A 21161-nucleotide genomic window follows, 5' to 3' on the forward strand; every position below is an offset into this window, starting at 1 on the left:
GCTTAAAGTGTTCTAGGATTGTGATAACATTAGCTCCGGTATAAATGTAGTTTGTTTAGGATGATCAGTGGCGTGGCAATGTTTTCAACTCATCTTTGACCTGGCGAACAGGTCCACTGTCACCTGGCCAGGATTGCAGGTCTGGTGAATCTCTAAGCGAGATAGGATTTGGTCCTCCGTGCATTGGGAACATCTCCGTATATTTTTATGGGTAGATATTCTCAATGCACAGCTGCAAGGGACTGTGAGGACCAAATCCAATTTCCCTTTAAGCCACCTGTGTTTAAACGTCACTGCATCAAAAACCCGCTGAGTGACAACCTGGATGGGTTGTGGGCTGAAATGATCATCTCTAATTTGTGTTCAAAGCCTCAAAACCTTAGACGATGAGTGGTGTCATGGGTGATGGGAGCCATTCAATGTAGGGTGTGCAACTTGGATTGGACCAAGTTAACATTTAACTAAGTTTTGGACTCAAGCTTTGGGCCATGCCTATTGAAAATTTGACAAAATCTCCGCCCAAGTTGCGCCTCTAAATTTATGGTTTATATTGGTGGCCGGTCTAACTGCCGCCAAATGACTTGCAACCTGATTTATAACAAAGTGCCGCAATGAATGCTGAAAAAACTGCAAGAGCCAGCATTATTGTTTTTAGCAGTGGTCAGCCAATCCGCCACAATAACTTGTGATCTGATACATACCGGTTGAAACTTGAAAGTTGATTGTTGAACAACCCCACGGTAGGTTATTTTCAGAATCAATTAATCAACAAGTTGCTGCCGTCAGATGGCCAACAACCAAGTGTTTATGAAAGTAGAAGGGCTGCCGCCTCAAGCGTGTTTGTGCTGTTCTTACTTCTAAGAATCCCGAGTCGATTGACAGAATTTCCATTGGACGACATCCTTTGGCAAGATCGAATACATTGATTTAGTTCCTAGTTCCTACTCTGGATTACAGACTATGCATTGAAATGGTTCATGGCCTCTGGTCCAACATAAATTGTCATATTGGACCAAGAGTGAAAAAAAGGTAAGGTGATGAAATAACCAACAGCTTCACCTTTTTTTTTTTTCACTTGTCCCAAGACAACTACTACCTAACAAAGGTTAAATTTGGTTAAGAGATAAGACCCTAAACTTACCAAACGGAAATAACAACCTTGTCTTAGCATTGACGACTGGCATTAAGAAAGGAAAAAAATCTGTGTAGCATCTGAACATAAAGGAAGAAAAACAAAAGAAAATAAATCCTAAATCTAAACTACTCTCCTGGTGCTGAAACACCCTGCTTCAGCCTCTCCTTCTTCATCTTCTTCTTGGAGATGGGCTTCTTTTTCCTTGGTGGAAGCGTCTTCTGAGCATACATATAAAGAGCATAATTCCCAACAAGGAAGACCAATAGTAGACTCACAACTACAAGTAGTACTATCAACCCTGGGTTGAAACCTTTTGCTTCAGCATCCTTGATCACATTTCCCTGTTTATTGCACATCAGATAAATTATAACCTTTAACAAAAAATAACACAAAGGAGCTATAAAAGTTCAAAAAAGGATGATATCTTTGGATGATTATCTACATGAAGATCATAAACCAAAGAAGTTTCAACTACCCATTTCTACAATGTTCAGCTAGCTCAACTGTAAAAAGCCTTGAATTGAATCACTTTGCTTTTGCTGTAGGGCATCTCAGAGAAAGCTATATGATTATGGATTTTAACTTTTCAAAAACCTAGGAACCCACTAAACTATTGATCCTATTAATACCTCAAGCGCCAACACCATCAACTTGGTTATGACCTCCTCTAAAGATCACTTCTAGTGGGACTCATAGGAGCTTCATGGAACCCTAAGCATGAAAATCCAGCTTTCAGTACGACTCTCCCTCAAATTTGCTTCTATTTTCTTCTTGTTCTTCCTAGTTTGTATCAACTATGCTTTCTGTGTTACCAGGAACTAAAAGCAAGGACCTCAATTAAGGTCATTCTTTCAAATTTCAGATTCATCGTACCAACTTTAAAGTTAATCTATTTTGCTGATTAAAAAAAAAACTGAAAAGTTAATCTACATGATTTGTTTTTGCTTGTATAAGCAATTATAACATAAAATCAAGAAATTGACTTAAGTTGCTTATAGCTCATACTTCTGCAGTTTAATGCATGCAGTTGGTTATTCGGGTCAAGCTGGCTTGTTAAACAATTTTCAGCTCTTGCTCTTTCAAAAGGGTTCATCATTTTATCATATGAAAAAGGCTTCCTCATAATTCCTTGAATTAGGGATTGGAGGTGGTGGGATTTGATCCTGGAACAGTGGGATCTTTGGACATTAGGCAATTATTGATCCCTCCTCTTCTTTGGACATTTCATTCATTTATCATATTGGCAAGCTTTCATCTTTCATATGGACCATATCTTATCTCCATAGTTGGAATTTCTAATACAAGATATGGATTTGCCATGTCTTCATGAATAACATAAGAAGCAAAAATGTCCAAAAGGTTCATTTAGTGCCAGGATGAAATTATGACGAAGGTGTTATGAATTATGCACATAGAAAGCTGAAAGCATGTGGTGAGAAACATAACAAGTTCAAAAGAACTGGCCATGGACTTACAGAAAACATGCATAATACACTTGAGCTTACATGGCTAATACATTGCATGTTTCTGACATAAAAAAGTAGACTTAGACCAATGATCCAATGTAGGATCGGTAATTAAAAAATTGACAACTTAGGAAAGTAAATTCAAGTCAATTGAACTGAAATGATTAAACATTGTGGTATACCAGTTAGACAGCCTAGAGAAAACTATATATGTATACACAAATTATTATCTTTTACAAAAGGAAAATTAATGCACCCTGGAACCATATGGAGGAATTATAAAAACAATTCAAGAAAGATGATGTCTGCAGAAGGTACTAGCCAATCTACACAAAGATCATAAACTAAAAGATTTCAACTTCTAATGGGATTAACAATGCTTTCACCATTTCTACAATGCTCTGCTAGCTAACAGAAAGGTTGAATTGAATCACCTTTAATTTTTCAAAAACCTAAGAACCCCCTAAACCATTGATCCTATCAATACCTCGAGAGCCAATACCATTAATATCTTGGTTATGACCTCATCCGAAGATTGCTAGGCTAGTGGAATCAAGAGGAACTTCATGCACAGAAGCATGAAAACCCAGTTTTCCTTTGGAGCTTCAAATCTCAAACTTGTTTCTTTTTTCTTCTTCCTGGTTTGCATCAACTCTGCATGGATATTCCCAGGAACTAAAAGCAAGGACCTCATTAAAGTCACTCATCCAAATTTCAGACTCACTATACCAATTTTAAAACTACTCTGCACTTTTTTTTGCTTATATAGACAATATAACATAGAAATCCAGAAATTTGTACTAGAACAGGTTATAGTTCATACTGCTGCAGCTCAATGAATGTAGTTGGTTATTAGGATCAGTCTGACCGAAGGTAACTTCTATGCTAGTTCAGCAATTTTCAACTCTTGCACTTTCAAAAGGCGCTCTCATAATTCCTTTTTGCTAGGAAGACTAGAGGATTGGGGGTAGGAAGGGTGAGAGTGATGGTCGGATTCAATCCCAGATCCACTGAGCCACCCGGCACCTTATAAAAGGCACCACTCCTTCAAAGAATTAATTGTCACTTTTCTAGTTTGCAGCAATATCATACTGTTAACTGAACTACCTACTACTACTCTTTTTTTATCAACCAAAGTTTTCAATTTTATTTCCCTTGTGAAAGGTCATTACCCAATGTTGGTCCCATCTATATGGGGGCTTGGGAGGGGTAGCCTGGTTTCATAAAAGGGGCGAAAAAATAAAGCTTTTGCCATAAAGTGAATGAAGATTTAGCTGAATCTTTTCAGTTTGAGAATTGTCCCCATCTTTCTTCCATGAAATGCATCAAGTCAAAGGAGATTGATTCATAACTGGGCATAACCTTCCTCTTCTTTTGACATTTTATTTCATTTATCATATTGACAAATGGTAAATTTAGTAATAATAGGAGTTTAAATCAGGACACACTTAGGAATGGAGACCAAGAGAGAACTCAATGTGACCATTTCCAGTACCTTGGTTCAGTAATTCATAATAAGGGAGAGATTGAGGATGTCATCCAAAGAATTAGAGTAGGCTGGGCAAAATGGACGGGTGCATCTAGACTTTTTGTGTGATAGATGAATACCACTTTGATTAAAAGGAAAATTCTAGAAAACAGTTGTAAGGCCAGCTATGTTGTATGGAGCAGAGTGTTCGGCAGTCAAGAAACAACATGTCCAAAGATGGTTGGGTGGAAAAACTAGAAAGGATAGGATCAGGAATGAAGTCATCTATAGGAATCTAGGAGTAGCTCCAATAGGTGATAAAATGAGAGAGAGTAGACTACAATGGTTTAGTCACATGTATAGAAGAACACCAACAGCTCCAGTTAGAAGAAGTGATTTTTTTCAAGTGGAAGGGGCTAGAAGAGATAGGGGTATACCAAAAAGGACATGTATAGAAGTAGTAAGAAATGACATAAGCACTAGCAATTTAACAGTGGATATAGCTTTAAATAGAACAGATTGGTGAAATAAGATTCATGTAGCCAATGATGATAATGGCAAATGCTTATCTTCCATATGGACAATATTTTATCTCCAAAGTTTGAATTTTTTAAAACAAACCATAACAAACAAACAAAAGAAGAAAGGAAAAAAGAGAGAACAGTTCAACTTTAGATATGCTTAAAGAAACCAAGGAATTTCTCATAAACAGCAATCCTTACAGCTATACCAACAAGTTTGGACTTTCCAAATGGAAAACTTAGAAATGGTAAAGTTAAAAACAAAATGAACAACATCAGGAAGTGAAAAAAAAAATGTCTAACAGGTTCAGTTAAGTTGGGAACTTCAAGGCAATCTGTAGAATGGGGTTATCCAGGACCTTGGATAATATCCAGGACCTGGGATAAATTTGTAATAACTGATTTTGTCATTTCAGGATAGCTTGTTTTTTTCTATCAATGAATGAATTCATTCTGCTGACCATCGCCCAATCACCCAAAAAAGGGAAAAAAAGTAAGTTGCAAGTATGTAGCAAGAAAGAAACATATCAAATAAGCTAAAAAGACTATGGACTCGCAGAAATCACACATAATGCACTTGAATTTACATAGAAAATGCAGGCAATGTTTCTCACATAGAAACCTAGAAGACTAAGATCAATAATGAAATGTAGTTTCTTTAATTAAGAAAAATGACAACTAATTTAGACATGTAAATTCAAGTCAATGAACTGAAATGGTTAACATGGGGTATACCAATATGACAACCTAGAGAAGCCTATAGCATGCATTAATAATATTATCTTTTACAGCAGGAAAATCAAAGCAGCATGAAACTGCATAGACAAGCTTAGGAAAATTCAGAAATCTAATAAATCTGCTTCAGAAATCTTCCTAGACTTCTTAACAAGCTACAACAACAATAATGCCAATGGTTGAAAGGTTATATAGTAGGTCTTCACAAATTCAAGTTAGTTAAGATAACATCCATCAGAAATATCATCTTCAAAATCTGAATACCTCCATATCCAATGAAAAACAGATGACTTCTCAGCATGCTCTCCTTTTTACAAGAAACTTTCCAGTGTCAAGGTTCGCTCAGATAAATGGGAAAGTTCATAATTATTAGCATTTCCCCCCATTTATTCTAACAGAAAGGTAAGAAAAGTTGCGAATGTTCTGTTTTATAAATTATTACCGCTTAAAAGACTCCAGATGCCTTCTTTTACTTGTCTAAATGGGGATTCCATCTCTTGAATAAGACCCATCCTTTTTTTAGTGACATGCACACATGCAATTCTTTAAATCAAGTTATTTAAGCAATTACTACGACCTCCAGCATAAGAAACAAGATAAATGTCAAAACCAAAAGAACAACTAAAGAGAAAATAGAATTGTCACAAGCAACCAAATCACTGTTAATTGGCAATTACTACCCTCACTACTGATCAGGGTTAAGCAATTACTACTCTCACTACTGATCAGAGTTAAAGTTGTTAATGGAAAATGCATGCAATACAATTGTTAATTGGCATTAAGAAAAGGCGGATCAAAAATAATATACTAAGTTGGTTGAGTAAACTCGAGAAGCATAACTTCTTAATATGAGTTGTATTAAAATATTCTTACAGTAAAAACTTGAATTACTCAGAAAAATCTTACAACAAAACCAGAAGCCGGACACTACGTTCTGAAGTAAAATTGAACAAGGTAAGTCCAGCTGAAAGATAATTGCAATGAAACAAATAACAGATTCGGATGAAACAAAGATGAATAACACAAACATAAGCTCAAGAGCAGATCTACTAAACTACGTAATCCCTAGGGTCCTGAACCAAAACCTCAAAAAAAATTGCTCGATCAAGAAAAACGCGCGAGGATAGGTTTGAACTTAGAAACATACCACGCGCTCAAACGACGGAGGAACCTTATCAGAGAACTCAAAATCGTCGGCCATTACCGATAATCAGTTCAACTGCACGAATTCAATCAAAATCAGAAATCAAGAGATCAAAAAACGGATTACAAAGACCATGTAAATTAAATATCGAAAAGGTTCTCACAGATAACGATCGATCTCTAGCTATTCGATGGAAATGTCAAGCAAATTGTACAGAGGAATCAGAGAACAACCAGATCGGATTGAGAAATGGAGGGAGTACCTGAGAGTGAGAGAAGTAGTGGGAGGAAAAGTGGAAAACGAGGGATTTTTTTGTTCTCTCTCTTTATTTAATTGCCCGCGAAAGGCGTTACGCGGTAAGCGGCAATTGCCCAATGCTCATCGCCTTTTATAGTGAAATCTCAAATCGTAAGCAATACAAGTCGTACAGATGCGATGCGGGAACGTGGTGAGCATTCGATTTATTCGATTAAAAATCGAATCGAATAAATCGAAATTTTAAAACCGAAAAAAAAAAAATCGGATCGAAATCGAATTATAAGAAAATCGAAATAACCAAATCAAAATTTTTTGTTCGATTTTTGGTTAAAAATCGAATTGAATTAATATATAAAATATTATATATTATAACTTATAATATTTATTATGAAATTAAATTTCATTATAATACATTATATATAATATATAATATATTAATTATTATATAATAAATTTCAATTAATTCAGTTTTTTTGGTTAATGGAATTTCTAACTTTGAAAATCGAAATTTCTAAAAATCAAATTAACCAAACCGAATTACTCAAAAATAAAAAGAAAATTAAACTGAAAAACCAAAATTAAAATTTACCCAACATTTTTATTATTAAAAAGGAATGCAATCAGCATACTTAAAAAATCCCAGTCCAAATTTGCTAGTTGCTACTAACAAGACACTACAACAAGGAAAAAAATCCGAGTCCTGATTTTAACACGTCACGCCTAGTGAGCGTCTCAAATTGAACCCGACGCGAAACAGCTCCAACCCGAATCCGATATGGCTAAGTAGAGTGAGTACATCTAACCAATCCATCCTATCCGTATATAATACACATATACTTAGCCACGTTATATTCACAAATATTTTGAATCTGCAATAGCAAAGTATCAGATCGGTACGGATTCATATTAATCCTAATCCAACTCAAAACCCGATTAAGACTGACACAGCCTTAACCAGATACAGTCAAACCAGCGAAAGGCTGGTTTGGGGGCCCTAATTTGGCCGATGGTTTAAAAATTATGGAAAAGTACGGACAGGTTTAATGTAGATTTCTGAATTCCCCAATAAATCTATAAATATTCAAAAGGTCAAATATCCACATTTTATGCACTCATATCCATCCGTAAATTGGCATTAATTCCAAGTTAACACTTACCCTAACTGTATTTTTGGTCTATGAATTCTGACCCTGTGCTGAAGGATCATTCTAATCATATTATCCAACGAAGTGACACTCATTAATTAACTAGTAAATGGGTATATGCATTGCTGTGGGAGATTGTTATGATAATGATTAAAGTATGAAAAATGAAAAAAAAAAATTAACACAGGACTCACAGTCACATATAACAAGAATCTCATCTGGATGAGGTTGTGGTTGTTCAAAGAATCACGTGGCAATCTTGGTGGTATTGTTGCCAAAAATCAGCCTTGGGTTGCCTCTTGAGCTGCCATTGAATAATCTAAGTATTCAATGTTTTTGGGTTGATCAAAAAAATAAGGGATTTTTGGGCTGCACTCCCCCTCAGAAATCTTTTTTGTAGTCCTCCTGATCTATTAGTAGCCCCCTATAAATCACATCCTGCCTATAAATTTGGCATAAATCCACGGTGGACTGAATCATAAAAACCCCAAAAACATTAATGGGAGACACCCTAGTTCTTGTCATTTCTTTAGGTAATCATTTGTCATTTCCTTAGATGTCAGGCATCACTTAGACATGTTTATGTGGACACCTACTTCTAACACCATGAAATGAATTAGAAAGATGCTCTCTTAACCAAGATTTTTTTTTTCTTTTCTGACAATAAAATGAAACTGATAAAATATCAGAAGGTTGTTGCAACAAACAATATAAATAACACGAAAGGAAAATTGATATTATTGAGGACAACTCATGGCTTTATCTTTCACGCAACGCAAGAGAAAGTAATTCAATATGGAATACCAAAATGTAGTCCATTATCTTTGACTGACGAATACTTGGCTGACACTGATTTTGAAGAAATTCCAATATCCATGTGCTGTGAGTCTGCAACTATCATTGTATGTATTATGGTTTTAAAATAGTTGACCGGGGCGGTTGGATCATGGGCGTTATCCGATTCCGTTCTTTTATTTGTGCAGAATTTCTCAATAAACAGTTCAATCGGTCAATGAACCACTAAGTTGAATTATTGAACTGAAATAATTTTTATTTAATTATTTTTTATTTTTAAAATTTTAAAAAATAATCCGTCCAAATCCAACAGTCAAATCATTGGACCCTGAAAACCGGTGGCCAAAACATATTACTTTTTTAAGTCGTTTTTTAAAACATTAATATGTTATACAATGCTAGAACCATATTTTGGTATAGAATGTGCTTTCATGAGGATCTTGGTTTGAAATCTACACTACAACATAGTGAGTGTAGTTTTTAATAAGACATATATATGCACTCTGATGGTCTCTATAGCTGTATTCCAACTCAAAATTTGTTTTATTTTATTTTTCATTATGCAATAGGTAGTTCACCAATTACCCCATAGGAGGGATCTATGTTCTTTGGGGAGTGGCTATGCTGAGTTAACCATGTGAGTTGTTGATTGTTCATTACCATCGTTGACTTGAAATCACAAAGAAAAAGAAAATTAATAAATTTCTAATGTCTGAATTAGCAAATGAGTAAATAACTCCTATTCCTTTGCATAGGGTATAATAAATCCACCACCAGAATCTTAAACGTCACGTTATATGTTCAGTTGGCCATGTTGTGCATTGGTAAATGGTCAACAGTTGCAATTAGGGGTGTTAATGGTATTTGAAAATATGATTTTAAATTTGATATTTAACATAATTGAATTGAATTTGGATATAATCTGATTTGATTCGATCGATTATTTAACTCTTATATATAATATATAAATTATTTTATATAATTTATATATAATAATTAAGTTATATAAATAACTTATATATTTACATATTTATATATTTTATATCAATAAAATATTTATTTTATATATTTATTAATTATCTAAAATAATTAATTAATCAAATTCAAACCAAATATTTGAATATTAAATCGGATTCGAATTCAGATATTGATTTTCAATATCTGTCAGACATCAAATCAAATTCGAATATCGGATTTTCTAATTAGATCCGAATTCGAATATTGTCTGATCCAATTCAAATTTGATCCATTTACACCCTTAGTTGCAACCTTGGGTAGCCCATCCCCATCCTCTCCCAACCCTAGTAGGCATGATTCAATCCCAAGTCTGCCATACAATCAGCCAAAGACTTCATCAACCAACTAATTGGCAACAAGGTTGCCACTCTTGTTATGTGTTTTATGAATAGCATTATCAATTAACTATATCAACCCCCATCCCAATTTTGATGCACACCATTGATTGGTTACCACTTCTATTATACCACTTGCTTGGTAATTATGCCTATTTGGTATCATGGTTGGATTGTTTTAATATATCATCATCCATTTACTATACTAGTTTCATGGTCGAAATTAATTATTTGCAATTATTGCACATCATTTGGATAAAGTTTCAAGACTAGTTAGTTGATCTTGAGGCATGAATTCAATGGTCTAAGATATTTAAAGGGTGTTCGAACAGAGTCTAGATCTCCTGTCCACACAAACTCTGCCCATGTCTACTCAAATAACATTGCAGGCTTACAGCCACATATGAAAAATACCTCATCCTCCTACATAGTATTATGCAGTGAGAGATGTTCCCAATTCAAGGGAGTAGTATGTTGTAAGTCTACATAGTAGAGTTATCCTGGGCAAGAGATCCAAAGTCAAATAACATGCTTGATTTTATTTCTAAAAATAAAAATAACTGCAATATCAGCAAAAAGCAATATAATTTTATTGATGTAACAGTTATTTTCGTTTTCAAAAACAAAACCATATGGTCAACCACAACCTCTTAATTACCGTGAAGAGATGACAATGACCAAAATGATGTCAATGATGATGATGCTAACCATGAAAAATGTAATAAATCGGAGATATGGGTAGAGATACAAGTCTAGCTCCCGTTGATAATCTGTTTATGTCTCTAACCATCCCTGAATTGGTGGACATCATCATGTTCATGTTCATAGTCATTGTCAAGGAACATCATTATGCTTCTTCCTCTACTTCTTTTATCATTTGTTGTCATATAGTCAGCTTTAGAGCTGGAGGGTACAACTGGGGGAAAGGGGTGATACAAAATAAAATAGCTCTCTACACCCCTTTTATTTTACTGTTTGCAATTAATTAGAAACAAATTTAAGCTTAATTTGAAAGAAATAAAAAATTTATACATGGCCAATCAACCACACATACCTATACTTTGTGTGTGAAGTGTAAAGTCTAAGTTTCAAGGACATATTTAGGCTAGGGGTGCAAGGTTGAAGGAAGATCAATCCAGGCCTTAGGACAAAGATGCAAACCTTGGGCGCAGGCTTATCCCAATACAAAGTCAAAGCCCAAGTGTATCAAATAAGACCCAAACAAGCTGAAGAGGGCAGATTTGGCCCTCCAGTGAAATTGTGACACGTGGCACCTCGTGACAACTAGGAAAACACCCAACCAACAAACTTACGAAGCTGGTGACCCACCTGGGCACCAGTCTGGCCGGCCTGACGCTACCTGCACGTGGCCTAGCGTGCGGCCTGCGCGAACTATGCACGACCTGCGCGAACTGTGTGCAGCCTGCGCGACCTGGCCGACCTGGACCAGCCTAGCGCATTATCCCGCCAAGTTGCCCATAAGGCGCCCACCGACAAACCCGGCCCAAGCGCCGACCTGGCCGCCTGATACAAGCGCCAGCCTGACGACCTCGAGGAGTTCACCACCGTACCCCGGTTCTGACAGGATGTGACGAGTCTTACCGTTTGGAGGCTTTTCACCCACCTAACCCACGAGGACTCCGATATATAAAGACCTCACCCCCCAAAGGGGAGGGGGATGGAAAATGGGAAGTAACCCCTGCTCTCTAGCTCTCTAGCTCTCTCATATTATCTTCAAAGCTCTCTACAATAAGAGTGCTAACTTAAGCGTCGGAGAGCCCCTGTCGGGAAAACACCCCCGAGACCTCTGATTCAGTTCTCGCAGCTCCTTCATCTCCCGCCGCCTACAAAGAGGAGAAAAAGATGGAGTTCTCGTAGGTCCCTCAGTTCCCACCACCTACAAAGAGGAGGAAAAGATGGAGTTCTCGCAGGTCCCTCAGCTCCCGCTGCCTACAAAGGAAAGAAGTCCACCTCATGCTGAGGGCAGTCGGATTGCACCGCACCAGGGAGCTCCAGCATTCTCTAAGTCATCGGCCGCCTAGTAGGCAGTTCGCCACCAGGGAGTTCGCCACCAGGCAGATCGCCACCAGGCAGCTCACCACCAGGCAGTTCACCACCGGGCAGTTCGCCACCAGGTAGTTCGCCACCAGACAGTTCGCCACCGGGCAGTTCGCCCCCAGGCAGTTCACCCCCAGGCAGTTCTCCACCGAGCAGTTCGCCAGTAGGCAGTTCATCACCAAGTAGCTCATCACTAAGGCACACTGCCACCGGGTCAAATGATGAGATACTTAGCCAAAAAATTTTACATCACAAAACATTGGTATGTGGCCAAAAACGGTTACATCACAAGCTAAACCTCACATAACTCAGGTTGGGCTCACTAAGGTTAGGTTGGGTGGGTTATTTTGGTTTCAAAGAATTTATGCACATATTTTTAAATAGTCATCTATTGGACTTTATAGCCTAATAAAAAAGCAGAAATGTAGAATTAAAACTACTCTGAATACAAATATGTAAAGGGTAAAATTTTATGTTTTGTATTATTTTATAAATATCTGTATCTAATATATTTGTATTTAGTATAAATACAAATATGTAGAGTGTAAAACCTTATATTTTATATTATTTTGTATCTATTTTTACTGCATATATTTACATCTGTATTGCTTCCAAACTGAGCCTCCGGAACAAACCCCTCCCAAACACAAAACATGGATGTTTCAACCACTCCACCACCATGCTTCCAACACGAAATGGCGCATGTTATTTACAGGTGATCTTACATTGGACTAGGGATCACTGTTTTTAGTGTCGGCGAATGCTGGGATCATGGGCCTGGTCACGATGAAGCCCTTATAATCACAAAAGGGCAAGACAGTGCATCTCATTGTAGGGGTGCAGCTTAGATAAACCCAATTTAAGATTACATTAATTCAGTCCAAAATTTTATATGAATTGAACTTGGATTTGTTTATACATTTATTTAAATATATATATATATATATATATATATATATATATATATATATATATTTATATCAAATTTTAATATTGATTGATTAAACAATCCAAACACATCAAGTTTTAGTGCAAGACGAATCCGGATTAGACAATTTTGGCTTGAGCTCGGGCCCAGACCTTACGCTCAATTCTATGGATTGAAGATGAAATGAACATAAACCGGACTGAATCTGCCCAACTTGCATCCTTACCTCAACGCAGCCCCTCCCATTTCAATGTTTTGTAATATAAGGAGCGTGATGGACAAGGCGCGTTATGTAGCAAAATTCTTTGCTTTATGGGCTATCTCTATCTGAATTCTCAGCATGTAATTTCATTATTTGGGCTGTAGCCGCTGTACATGTAAGCACAATTTCTCATGAAACCAGAGAAAATGTCTACGTCTTATTGATGTTAGATCTTTTTTGGGCCATGAAGTCAGATGGATTTTTTATGGACTCATAAGGCCCACCTGAACCATAGTATTGACTTTCTTCGATGAAAATATGTACTAAATTGATATTGCTTGTTACTTGTTAGGGTTATTGTTTTTGTTGTTAGAGAAAAAGGCAACAACGAATGGATTGCCTTGGATGTAGAAGAGTGATCCTATCAGCTAGAAAATTGACAAGTCACAAGTGAAGTAGGCAGCTTCTTACTTATCAAAAGGAAACAAGCTTGGCAGCTTGTCTTATCATTAATATTGGTTATATGTTAAATTAGGCCCATTTAGTGTGGTTTTTTAGAAATTCGGCAGTTCATGTTTTGGTTTTTTCTTGTTTGATTGAAAAAAGATTTTACTGTGAGAAGCCACAGTTTTGAAAAGATGTGAAAAACTAGGGGTGCAATTTTTTCGTATTAGGGTTGGGATTTTGTCAAATTTTCAATAGGCCCAACCTGAATCCCGAGCTCAAAACAGTATAAACTGTTAATTCGGGCCAACCCTACTTGCGCTCCTATAAAAAAACCCATTTTAGACTATTTTGGAAAGTTTGAAATAGAATTTTTTACTTTTTTTTTTTTTTTTTAAAGCTAATATTTTCGACTGAAAATTTACCAGAGAGGGGAGATCGATCTTTTCACAGCCATTGAAGAAACGGGTTCCAGTTAACCGAAAGGGGCTTCAACATTGTGGGCGAACATTAGGCACGAAAGATTACCGTTGTTCTGCTACTTCTGTGGTTGCATACGACACGACGAGAAACATTGTTTGATACGAGTGGAGAAAGAAAAGGAAGGAGACGGGATGGGGTCGGAGTTCGAGTATGGTGCTTGGCTTCGAGCCGAACCTCCATTGTTCTTTGGATGTCCTGGGAAATTTGGTCGACGGGAGGAAAGGGATGCCAACGGTAGTGAGACCTCCGGCGATGCCGGCGGCGAAAGTTCCTCGAAGCATCCATCAGTTACCGGTGGAGGTGGAAAGGGAAAGAAAGTCGAAAATCAAGGCACAACTGTTGCGTGCAGTAACTCCCATTCTCCAGCCGTTTCTCATGCACGTAATGAAAAGTGGGAGCTAGTCCTTATCGTCTTCTTGCTAATTGTAATTTGATGGGTCTTGGTTTCTGTGGAAGGCGGTTCACGTGGTCTAACAATGGGGCTTGCTCATGTAGTGGAAAGGCTGGACAGAGCGTTGGTTAATGGGGAATGGAGGGAGGCATTTCCACAGGCATTGGCTTTCCATAGCGATTCAATCGGATCACTGCCCTTTGTTATTGAACTCAAATGGAGACTTAAAGCCTAGCTGCAACTTGGGCGGGGTTGGCCCTAACCCAACTCGAAAAAGTTGGGTTGGTTGGGTTGGGTTGGATTGATGTTCGAGTTAGGGTTAGAGTTGAAATTGTTGAACTTGACTTTATTTCAGGTTGGATTAGGGTTGACCCCTTAGCCAACTCAACCCAATCCGAACTTGACTCTATAGTACATGTGTATATAAATATATGTTAGATGTAATATATAAAATGCATTGATTTGTTGAGATGCATGATTTTGTATAGCCCCCACCACATAGTATCATGTATTTCTTTTAAGATAATCACTTCACTTAATCCTAACCAGATAGACTAAAATCTTAATAACATTATTTTATGTTTTTTGAAAATTTTATTCATCATCTTCTCTATGTTGTTTGTCGCTCAAAGAAAGACCTATCGTAAGTCATAACTCATAAATCATAATAAACTATAGTCATTTCTAACACTTGTTTTTCTGAATGTTGTACTAAAAGAACAAAAAAATAACGTCAACAAAAAAATACTAATGAAACATAGGATTAATATATGTAGTAAAAGTTGAGTTAAAATCTAAAATCCAGAAATTCTATGAGGTTTTAAAGGATGGGAAAAATGTTGGGTTAGGGTTGAGGTATAGAACTTAGGGTTGACCTCAACCCGACCTAACCCGACTTGACTTGCAGCCCTAAGCCTAGGGGGGCTTCTTTTAAATTGGAAGCCTTGTGGCTTCGTGATAGTTCTTGTAGCAATGTGGTGGAAGAGGCTTGGCGTAGGCAAACTAGGCAAGGAATGTTGGCACTTGTATTGCTGATACCATACACGCACTTAGTAGATGGAACAGATTGGTGTTCAGGAATATGTTTGGTGAGATGAGAGAGATTCAAAGAGAAATTGATGTTTTGCAACAAAAAGGAACAAAACAGATGTATTATGAATGCGTTATACCAACTTTATGCTCATATGGAGGAGCTACAATGTAGAGAGTAGGGCTGCAAGTTGGGCAGGGTTAGGTCGGGTTGAGGCCAACCCTAGCCCAACTCTTAGTTCTAAACCCCAACCCTAATCCTAACCCAATCCTAATCCTAGCCCTAACTAAATTCCTTCAACCCTAATCCAACCTTCTTCCCATCGCTTGAAACCTCATAATTTTCTCGATTTTAGATCTTAGCTCAACTTTCACTACATATATTAATCCTATGTTTCATTAGTATTTGTTTGTTGACGTTATTTTTTTGTTCCTTTAGTACAACATTCAGAAAAACAAGTGTTAGAAATGACTATAGTTTATTATGATTTATGAATTATGATTTACGATAGGTCTTTCTTTGGGCGTCAAACAACATAGAGGAGATGAATAAAATTTTCAAAAAACATAAAATAATGTTATTAAGATTTTAGTCTTTCTGGTTAGGATTAAGTGAAGTGATTATCTTAAAAGAAATACATGATACTATGTGGTGGGGGTTATACAAATATCATGCATCTCAACAAATCAATGCATGTTATATATTACATCTAACATATATTTATATATGACATGTACTATAGAGTCAGGTTTGGATTGAGTTGATTTGGCTAAGGGGTCAACCCTAATCCAACCTGAAATAAAGTCAAGTTCATCAATTTCAACTCTAACCCTAACCCGAACACCAATCCGACCCAACCCAACCCAATTTTTTTGGGTTGGGTTCGGGCCAACTGGCCCAAGTTGCAGCCTTAGTAGGGAGGAGCTCCTCTAGAAGTAGCGCTCTCCAGAAATCTGGTTACGTGAAGGTGACAGGAATACGAGGTAGTTCCACCTCACTGCGGTTCAACATAGGCGAAAAGCTGCCATTCAGGGGCTGAAGCGTACTGATGGTTCATGGACCTATGACAAAGAAGAGATGAAAAGTTTGTTCGTAGAGCATTTCCAACAGTTATTTTGTTCCTCAAACCTTGAGGCCTCATGAGTTGCTCGCATTATTCCAGCCGGTCATCACAGCGGAAGAGAACGCAGAACTTTGTCGTATGCCAAATAAAGAGGAGATTGAGACTGCATTGATGCAGATTGTTCCTTTCAAAGCCTCTGAGTCCGGTGGTATGTCTGCTATGTTCTCCCAGAAATTTTGGAATTTGGTTGAATATGACATTGTTGCTTGGATTCATGATCTTTTCAATGGGAATATGTTGGACGAGAAAATTTGTAGAACCAATGTGGTTTTGATACCTGAAACAAACCACCCGGAGAGTGTCAATGATTACCGGCTTATTAGTTTTTGTAGTGTGATCTTCAAAGTGTTTTCTAAATTATTAGCAAATAGAATTCGACCTCTTCTTCACAAGTGTATTTCCCCATGGTAAGTGGCCTTTGTGCCTGGGCAAACAAATAGTTGATAATGTGATTGTGGCACATGAATTGATCCATTACATTAAGAACAAAAAAAAGGAAGAATTGGGGTATTTGCTTTAAAAGCTGACATGTCAAAAGCATATAATAGAGTAGAATGGGTGTTTGTATGCAAGGTTCTTGAGGCCCTAGGTTTTAATGATCAATGGATTCATCTCATTCATGTGTGTCTCTTCTACTGTTTATTCGGTCCTGGTTAATGGTGAAAATTACTCTGAGAGCTTTGTTCCAGAGAGGGGGTTAGGGCAAGGCGATCCCTTGTCTCCGCATCTGTTCATTATATGTATTATGAACGTTCTCTCCCTTCTTTTGATCAAACTTGTTGAGGATAAGAAGCTTTCAGGTATCAAGGTGGCTCGGGGTTGTCCTGCAGTTTCACATATGATGTTCGCGGATGACCTTATGATTTTCGGGAAAGCAACTTCGAAAGAACTGGAGACGGTTAGGGGGATGCTCTTCAACTGTTTGGGGGTTCCTCTGGGCAGATGGTGAATAATGTCGAGTCATGCATTTTAATAAGTAAGAATGTCCATTATCGAATTCGGAACATGTTGATTAGGTTTCTGAAACTGAGCTGTATCGATCTGTGGCGGGGAGAAATACCTTGGTGCTCCTTTGTTCATAGGTAGGAATAAGAAGGATGCTTTCTCTTTGGTTGTTAAACGGGTCCTTGAGAGACTGGATGGTTGGAAATCAAATGCATTATCATTGGCTGGTCGATTGACATTAGTAAAGCATACTCTTTAGGCAGTGCCTACATATGTCATGTCAGTTCTCCAGATGCCTGCATCTATTTGTGCAGACAGAGATTGAGAAGGTACAAAGGCGCTTTTTATGGGGCAAGGGCGAGAATGAAAGGTTCGCTGAGGTGGATGAAGAGTTGGACCTAATGCTCTTCACCGATGCTGCTGTGAAAGGGGAACTATGTAATGACGGCTTGGGTGATGTTGGACGAGAATAAGAGGTTTCTGCGAGGTGAGAGCTGGAGACCTAGAGTGCAGCCGGCCCATTCCCTAGATGTGGATGCAGCGGAGGCCTGGGAGATTTACAATGGGTTTTCACAGGTGCCACACCTCAAAACCAAGAGGATCCACGCGTTTAGCGACAGCAAGAATGTTCTGCATGGGCTTACAGGCAACGCTAACGCCTGTTCGTGGACATGTCAGCCCATTCTTTGGGATACCAAGGAAATTACGAGTGGAGCCTCTCACCAGAAATTCAAATATGTTAATAGAGTTGAGAACATACTAGCACAAAACTTAGCGGGGGAATTTAGAGAATCCACTACCAGTGTTGGTTGGGATTCGGTGGTTCCTGATGTTATCTCGGATTTGGTTTACATATGAACATGTTTAAAAAGGTAAAAAAAAAAATCAGTAGTGAATTTAAGATTGGCAATTTTCAACCCAACCAAGTGAACCCGCCTAACCCCACCCACTAATTGACAGGTTGGGTTGCATTCTTTTAGTCCTGGATCATTGTGAGTCAGTTAATCAATCAAAGAGACATTTAGTGGGTTGGGTGGGCTGAGTCATAGTTATCAACAGATAACTCATTAGTTTCTCTCTCTCTCTTTCTCTAGTAGTCTGGTTCATTATTTCATTTTCTCCGCTCTCATATAAGCTTTCTTCAAAATCTTCTATGGTTCTCCCTTTTGCTCTTTAGATTTTTATGGCTGAACCCAACTCACCTGTTCAAATCTAGGGTTCATGCTTGTTTTTCTTCAACACAATTCAATGCAAATATGCACACACCATTCCCTTGTTCTCTTCCATTCTTTGAAGCGTTTCCTATCCACAGTCATATCAATGAATGTCGAGCTCTGATCTCCTGAAATACTCTGATCACATAGCATCCAGTCACACATTAGGTCCAGTACATGTATAATAAAATCATGAGAAGATGTTCCTAAGTCTGTGTTTGGTTGCAATGCAAATAAATTTGCACTGATGCAAAACTATGACAGTACAAATGATTTGAGTGCAAATTATGATTTATTTTTGTTTCAAATTTTAATTTATTTTATTTGATTGCAATACAAATAAAGAGAATTAAGACATGAAACAAAATAAAGTAAGATCCAAAATAAAATTAAACAATAATTTGTGTTTTTTACATTTGCACTCTCATGCATTTGTACTAATACAAATAAATTTGTATTGCAACCAAATACAACCTAATGTAAAGTTGGACCGTTGGATTCTCATTTTTTTACAGTTTGTGTATACAGAATTTTTGCTTGCAGAGAATCCTGTGATGTTTATATCTCCTCCTTTCAGTTTCAGTTGAGTGGTTATCAATACCATAACCAACAATAAACCTACAAGGCTTTGAATATAAGGAGAAGACAACAATGCCATCCCAACTCCCCAAATTCAAATATGACGATTAAAAGTTCTAGCCCATCAATTGAATTAAATTGTGGATGCACACATCGATTGATTTGGCAATGAATGATTAGTTTTTCAGTTTAAAAGTTTTTGTTTCGTTCTTGCACTCTGTCTAGTCGCATTATCATGTTTTGCTCGCTCTTTTCAAAAGAATATGGATAGAAAAGCTTGGGATAGTAGATTAAAAATTTATATGGGTAGAAGAAAGGTTCAAAGTATCGATACTGACCGATATACTGGTGGGGTGTATTAGTTAGTATTAATCCTTTTTTTAACTTTTATTTATTTTTATTTTAATTTTGATTTAGAGGGATTGATTTAAGTCCCAGCTACCCTCTAGATCAGGTCCTATTAAAAAGGGCCCAATATGATACATATCCATCAATACGTAATAATTTTTTGAATCTTGGATAGAAATAATAAATGATTGAAGCACTATTAGCATTATAACAGATTGACAAAACATGTAGCTGACCATGTAATATACATGGGTAAGGCATGGATGATGACTAATTTGACCTTGGACTCCTAGACCTCATAAATAGATGGGGTCACTGATTTTACTGTCGGCAAATGCTGGGGTCACGGGCCTGGCAGTGGAGTCAAGCAGAGAGCACCTCGACGTATCCCCCCTCCTATACTCTAATTTTTTTTAATGTTTTGTAATATAAGGTCTATGATGGATAAGGCGCGCGTAATGGTAGCAAACTTCTTTGCTTTACGGCTATCTCTGTCTGAACTCTCTGTGCATGGAATTTGATTACGTGTGACTGTACATGTCAGCACAATTTCTCATGAAGAGAAAATGTCGACGTCTTACCAGATCTTCTTTGGGCCCTGAAAACCAGGTGGATTTCATTCATATGGGCTCATTAGGTCCACCTAAACCATATCAATATTGACTTTTTCATGAAAAGATGTATAACGTTTTTAAAATTTTAAAGTTGTTATATTTGTTATGGACGTATGGACCTTTTATGGGTTGTTATTATTAGAGAAAAAGCCAAAAGTAATAAAATCAATGGGCTGCTTTGGGCCCAGACTCCAGACGAGACATCCCATCACCAAATTGGCAGCTTCTTAATTATGATTTATGAAGAGGGTCACAAAGTTTACATTTGGAATTTGGAAACAAGATTGGTTGATTGTCCTTATCGCCTATATAATCAATGAACCATTTCGCTGCGTCGTTGTTAATCCTGAATTGTGCGGTCAGCCCCCTTATGGTTATACGAATTAGGGCTCGTTTGGTGTACAGGAATGGAGATTTAGAATTGTGGATCATTTTGATTTCAATTATTTAGTTGGATGAAATTGGTATTTTGGCAGAATGGTATTCTCTTATTTGAGGAAATGATTATTATCTCTTTTTTTCTTGGGAATAAATAGTTCTGTCTATTTCCAATTCGGTCCATTTCCAATTCTGAGGGTTTTTCATTCCGATTCCAACTGACATTTTGCAAGAGAGCATGAGCTTATTCTTTATTCCTTAACAAACCATTTGCTCTAAGTTTCATTTTTGTCATAAAACCTTGATAAAGATTTGGTTGTTCGCTTAATGCCCCGTCAGTTTGCTTTTAGAGATTTGGCCTTTTATTTTCTTTTCTTTTGAAATAAAATTATATATACAACAGGG

At 37.3% G+C, this 21161-nt stretch overlaps 1 protein-coding gene across 2 annotated transcripts; it reads right to left on the minus strand.

Moving 5' to 3' along the window:
* Positions 1-1111: 1111 nt before the first annotated feature.
* LOC148870280 (DNA-binding protein S1FA-like) lies at positions 1112-7045 on the minus strand. 2 transcript variants are annotated; one of them, XM_088972201.1, is made up of 3 exons: positions 6732-7045; positions 6473-6544; positions 1112-1476 (listed from the first exon to the last, which is right to left on the minus strand). In XM_088972201.1, exons 2-3 carry the CDS (start codon positions 6524-6526, stop codon positions 1261-1263), a joined length of 270 nt encoding a protein of 89 aa, XP_088828327.1. In that variant the 5' UTR covers positions 6527-6544; positions 6732-7045; the 3' UTR covers positions 1112-1260. The 2 variants fall into 2 exon arrangements, with proteins under 2 accessions (XP_088828327.1, XP_088828328.1); XM_088972202.1 differs by having other exon boundaries at positions 6633-6927.
* Positions 7046-21161: the final 14116 nt, after the last annotated feature.

This window comes from Nelumbo lutea, chromosome 2 (assembly GCF_056320005.1).
Source record: "Nelumbo lutea isolate HS-2025 chromosome 2, American lotus-T2T, whole genome shotgun sequence".
Classification (NCBI taxonomy): Eukaryota; Viridiplantae; Streptophyta; class Magnoliopsida; order Proteales; family Nelumbonaceae; genus Nelumbo; species Nelumbo lutea.